We start from the raw sequence: 5,697 nt of genomic DNA on the forward strand, positions 1-5,697 counted from the left end.
GAGAGAGAGAGAGAGAGAGAGAGAGAGAGAGAGAGAGAGAGAGAGACTGTGCTTGAGTGAGGGAAGGGCAGAGAGATGGGAACAGAATCTGAAGCAAGCTCCAGGCTCTGAGCTGTCAGCACAGAGCTAGATGCAGGGCCTAAAACTCATTAGCCATGAGATCATCACCTGAATGAAGTCAAACCCTTAATGGGCTGAGCCACCCAGGTGCCCATGAAATAACTGAATTTTTATAGATAATTTTGCTTTAAATACTTTTTGTTTGTTTCTTTCTTTACTGGTGTTAGCGATAACTATTTTTTATGTGTTTGCTTTAGGAGCTATCCTATACAGCTGACCACATTATACCTTCATATGAGTTTATACTTCTTCATATGGAGCACCCGACCTTTCCTTTCCACAAGGACTTCCATTTCTCCACTCCTGCCCTGTGCTGCCATTAGTATAGATTACTTTTACATATACTATACACATATATACTAGACTGTTAGTTTTTCTTTTTTCACATTTATTTATTTTTGAGAGATAAAGAGTGAGCAGAGGAAGGGCAGAGAGAGAGGGAGACAGAATCTGAAGCAGGCTCCAGGCTCCGAGCTGTCAGCACAGAGCCCGATGCGGGGCTCAAACTCACGAGCTTTGAAATCATGACCTGCATCTAAGTCAGACGCTCAACCAACTGAGCCACCCAGGTGCCCCTAGACTGTTAGTTTCTTAAACCGTCCACTATAAAGAGGCTTAAAAATAGGAAAGAAAGTTTTTATTTACCCATATAGCTACTACTTCTAGTGCTCTTTTTTAAAATTTTTAAAAAATGTTTTTATTTATTTTTGAAGGAGAGAGAGACAGAGACAGAGCATGAGTGGGGGAAGAGCAGAGAGGGAGACACAGAATTGGAAGCAGGCTCCAGGCTCTAAGCTGTCAGCACAAAGCCAAATGCGGGGCTTGAACTCACAAACTGTGAGATCATGACCTGAGCCGAAGTTGGATGCTTAACCGACTGAGCCACCCAGGCACCCCACTACTCTAGTGCTCATAATTCCTTTGTGTAGATCAGGAGTCTGCCACCTACAGAACATGAGCCAAGTACAGCCTACCGTCTGTTTTTACGTGAAGTGTAACTGGAATGCAGCCACACTCATATTTAGGTACTTTTGACCCAATGAGGACATACTGGAAGAGTGGTAACAGAAACAGTATGGCCTACAAAGAATAAAATATTTACTGTATGTTCCTTACATAAAAGTTTGCCAACTTGGCACACAGAGTCACATTCTTATCACATCTGAATTAGTATAAAATTTGGGATATGAAACATAATGAAACGGCAATGGTGACACAAGATCGGTCTCAATTGGAAAACTAAGAATAATTGGGAGTAGGTCTTGTACTCATGAAGAGAACATGGAATATGCAATTGTTACTTTTCAATTTGCAAGTACAGTATCTTATTACAGGTTAAAAACTTTTTGATGATATTGACATTGAAGATATAACTGAGGCGTAAAAGACCCACCAGGCACTACTTGGTACACATTTGTAAGTGGAAGAAGCAATAAACCCTTGGCTGGGTATAAGCGTAGACAACAGGAAAAGTATGTATCTTAACAAGTCCTGGGATCAACTCCCTAGACAGTTTTCACAAATGGTATTTACCATCTTTCCATTAATTCATTACCCCACCTCACTGCTGTGTTCTCTCAACAGTGGTAAGGCTGCCATAAAGAAATAGGTCTGTGCATTCTCCAAACAGGTCATGGTTTTGGATCTATCACATATGCTCTTAAGCCCTCTGGGGAGTTCTATTGTTAAAATTTTAAAAATTCTAAGTACAAGGAGTCCCAAAATTTAAATGTCTCCAGTAGAAACTTAATATCACATTTCTCCAAGCCACACACCAATTGCGGATATTCCGGATCCACTGTAAACATGTTCCCATTCGGGCAATTTTCTGCTGCTTTCCTCCACCCACTTGCCCTTCCTCATTGGTATTTGCATGATACACTTTCAGTGGTTCTGGTCAAAGATGACCTCATGTGGGTATTGCCTGAAACCATTGTTATCTGGGCAGGGCAAGCTAATAATGACGCCCAAGAGGCCATTCCCTTGGCAATAGTTGTAAGTTCACAGTGCAATGAGTACCATCTCCCCAGCCCCACGGAGGATGCATCATAACAATGTAGTCCCCATTTCCTGCTTTCTCTACCCATCTTCAGAACTTGAGAACCCTACCCTGCTCTCCCGAGAAAGCATCATTATGTAACAAACATTCTCCTTACAATTCAGACAATGGAGTCATCATTCTTGACATCTGCCATCTGTTCCAGTGGAGTAAGCACAAGTGCAAACGAGCAAAAAATGTTTTAGAAGGTAAATGAGATTTCTAGTTATCAAAAGATTCCCATTGAGTATGTTCATTCTTGAGAGTAAACTCATGAAGATTTCTCTTTTCAAATTATTCCCTGAGCACTCCAGCACAAAGTATACATTGTTACCTTTATATTTACCTCTGAAATATTCTTTTAGTTCCTAATAGTTTTCATATACCCACGACTTTTCTATTCTCTTAATGTAACGTGCAACACATGTGTCTTATTTCAGTACAAAAGACATGCTGAAATATAATCATATGGTGTATATTTCTGAATGGGAAGGCAGGTTGTCAAGGGTGAGAGTTGAAATTGCATTGCTGTTATTTTCATTATAGCCACAAAAATAATCTGGGATATACTATGGAGTGTGTAACTCTCAAATTGAACTTATGAATATATATTTCTACAAATGCAGGTTTGAATCTAACATGGAAAAAAAAATGTTATGGGTGACACTCAACCTAGAGAGGACAAGGATGTATTATTAGTGTTCATTATGAAATGGCCCAATGAGGTGGGATGCACATGGGCTAACAAAACATCATTCATTTAGGGTTACACAAAAGCCTATATTTTACGTACTTAGATATTATCTGAGAAATTGGGTACAATAAATCAAAATGTATCAAAATCCAAGTTTCAATCCTCACAAGCGTACTAGTTTTGCATTTTGTTTGTTTGTTTTTTCAGACAGCACAAGTAGGTGAGAGGAGCAGAGAGAATCTTACACAGGATCCACACTCAGCAGAGAGCCCAACGACACAACCCTGAACTGATATCAAGTCACTCAACATACTGAGCCACCCAAGAACCCCTACCTTGGTTCTGATTAAAACGTCCTCTATAACCTTGAGTTTTGAAAAATAAGAGTAATTTTATACATTACCTTTCAAAAGAGGGAGAGACTATCATTCTCCCTCCATTTTCTCTACCACATATGCCACCCCTAGTAACCCATCACTCACATGAAAATCACATTCTCTCAGTGTCCCCACCTACAGTGTTTCATGATCATCTGATAGAGGAATTGTTTCCTGTACTAATCAACAAAGACTCTCAATCATACTAACCAATCTAGAGGAGAGGCTGTGACCACAGAAAACATGGCAATATAGATAATACTTTTACATCTATTCCCTGTCACTACTCATGATCTCAAATTTATACTACACTGTATCTTAAAATTAGCATCCTAGCCTTTCCAGGATATACAGGTATGACTAAGCCCCACGTTCCTTTCACGTAACCAATCCTTTCTCTGTGAAAACCATGGTTGATAAATAAAACATGTGTAAAGTAGAACATCAGTGGATTGCAAACTTGAAGTTGTAAGTCATCAATAACAATGTAGCCTCACAAATGCTCAAATAATCAACTCTTAAATATAAAACAAACAGAGGGTTGCTGGAGAGGTTGTGGGAGGGAGGATGGGCTAAATGGGTAAGGGGCATTAAGGAATCTATTCCTGAAATCATTGTTGCACCACATGCTAACTTGGATGTAAATTAAAAAATAATAAAAAAAAAACATTAATAAAAAAAAAAGGAAATCTCAAATAATTGAGTAAAAAAAGTTATAGGGGTGCCTGGCTGGCTCATCCAGAATAGCATGTGACTCATGATCTCAGGGTTGTGAATGAGCCCCACGGTTAGATGTAGAGAGAAAAATAAAATTTTTAAAGAAGATTTAAACAGAAGATGATTAGTAGGTCTTTCCACAGATACACTTGTTCCATTGACACAGTTCATCTCATGAGTTTTAAATAATTTTAATTTTCTGTGGAATTTAACACCGATGATTGGTTAATTCACAACACAGACCTAGTTCCCCCTAGTATGAATTTTTATATTGACAGAATTGTCTAAAGAAATGATGACCTTCACCTGGGTGGTTCAGGCAGTTAAGCGTCCAACTTCAGCTCAGGTCATGATCTCACAATTGGTGGGTTCGAGCCCCATGTCAGACTCTGTGCTGACAGCTCAGAGCCTGGAGCCTACTTCAGATTCTGTGTCTCCCTCTCCCTCTCTCTCTCTGCCCCTCTTCCACTCACACTGTGTTTCTCTTTCAAAAATAATCATTCAAGGGGCGCCTGGGTGGCGCAGTCGGTTAAGCGTCCGACTTCAGCCAGGTCACGATCTCGCAGTCTGTAAGTTCGAGCCCCGCGTCAGGCTCTGGGCTGATGGCTCAGAGCCTGGAGCCTGTTTCCGATTCTGTGTCTCCCTCTCTCTCTGCCCCTCCCCCGTTCATGCTCTGTCTCTCTCTGTCCCAAAAATAAATAAACGTTGAAAAAACAATTTTTTTTTAAAAAAATAATCATTCAAAAAAAAAATTACCTTCATTACAAATGTGTAATGTTTCTGTCCAGTATGAAGTCTTTGGTGTTTCCTGAAGTTCAGAACTTGATACAGATGTATGGTTCCCATGTTATGTGAATTTCTTCATGACCACAAAGCACAAAGTTGTACATTTTTTTAATCAATGTTTTTAAATCATTGTTTACTGTCTTTTTAATCACTCAAAGTCTGTATCTCTTAATCCCATTAACCTTGTTTATCCCCCTCCCCAATTTCTACATTTTTAATAAACCTGGTCACACTCATTACATCTGTAAGGCTTCCCTCTAATAGTAATTATGTTCCATAAGGTATAATAAGCTTTGGATAAGCCTTGCCATAAATCCATTTTGTGTGTTTTCAGAGATTTGTTTCAGATATCAGGTGAGGTGTGAACCCTGGTTATCAGCTTTCCCTCATATATTAGTTCCACATGGTTCCTCTCCCTGATGGAATCTCTGATGTTGAGTAAGGCTTGAACACTTGCTCATTTTATTTGTAAGGTTTCTTTCTATTATGAGTTCTTTGATGATCTGCAAAGCTTGAGCTTTAATAAAAGCACTGCCACACATATTAGGTTTATACTTTATTTTCACAGTGTATTTTCTGATGCCTAGTAAGTTTTGCAAATCGAGTAAAAACTTTGCCACACTCATTACATTTATAAGGTTTCTCTCCAATATGGATTTTCTTATGCTGAATAAGATGTGAATGCTCCCTAAAGGTTTTGCCACTCAATACATTTGTATGGTTTCTCTCCAGTATAACTTCTCTCATGACTCTAAAGGTCTGAACGTTTGGTGAAAACCTTAGCATATTTATTACGTTTACAAGGTTTTTCTCCTGTATGAATTCGCTGATGTTCCACAAGGCTTGAATTTCGGGTAAAAGCCTTGTCACACACATTACATTTGTGTGGCTTCTCTCCAGTGTGCATTTTCCAATGCCTACTAAGCTTTGCAAATTGGGTAAAAGCTTTGCCACACTCATTACAT

The 5,697-nt window shown here is 39.1% G+C and overlaps 1 protein-coding gene across 1 annotated transcript in view; it reads right to left on the minus strand.

Moving 5' to 3' along the window:
- Positions 1 to 5,275: 5,275 nt before the first annotated feature.
- The window catches only part of LOC121018947 (zinc finger protein 677-like), a 138,339-nt gene continuing 137,917 nt past the window's right edge, over positions 5,276 to 5,697 (minus strand). The window contains 1 exon segment of the mRNA XM_040458071.1: positions 5,276 to 5,696. Within this exon segment, the coding sequence (XP_040314005.1) occupies positions 5,484 to 5,696 (213 nt within the window). The 3' untranslated portion in view covers positions 5,276 to 5,483.

Source organism: Herpailurus yagouaroundi, unplaced genomic scaffold (assembly GCF_014898765.1).
Source record: "Herpailurus yagouaroundi ecotype Mexico unplaced genomic scaffold, PumYag 220, whole genome shotgun sequence".
Taxonomy (NCBI): Eukaryota; Metazoa; Chordata; class Mammalia; order Carnivora; family Felidae; genus Herpailurus; species Herpailurus yagouaroundi.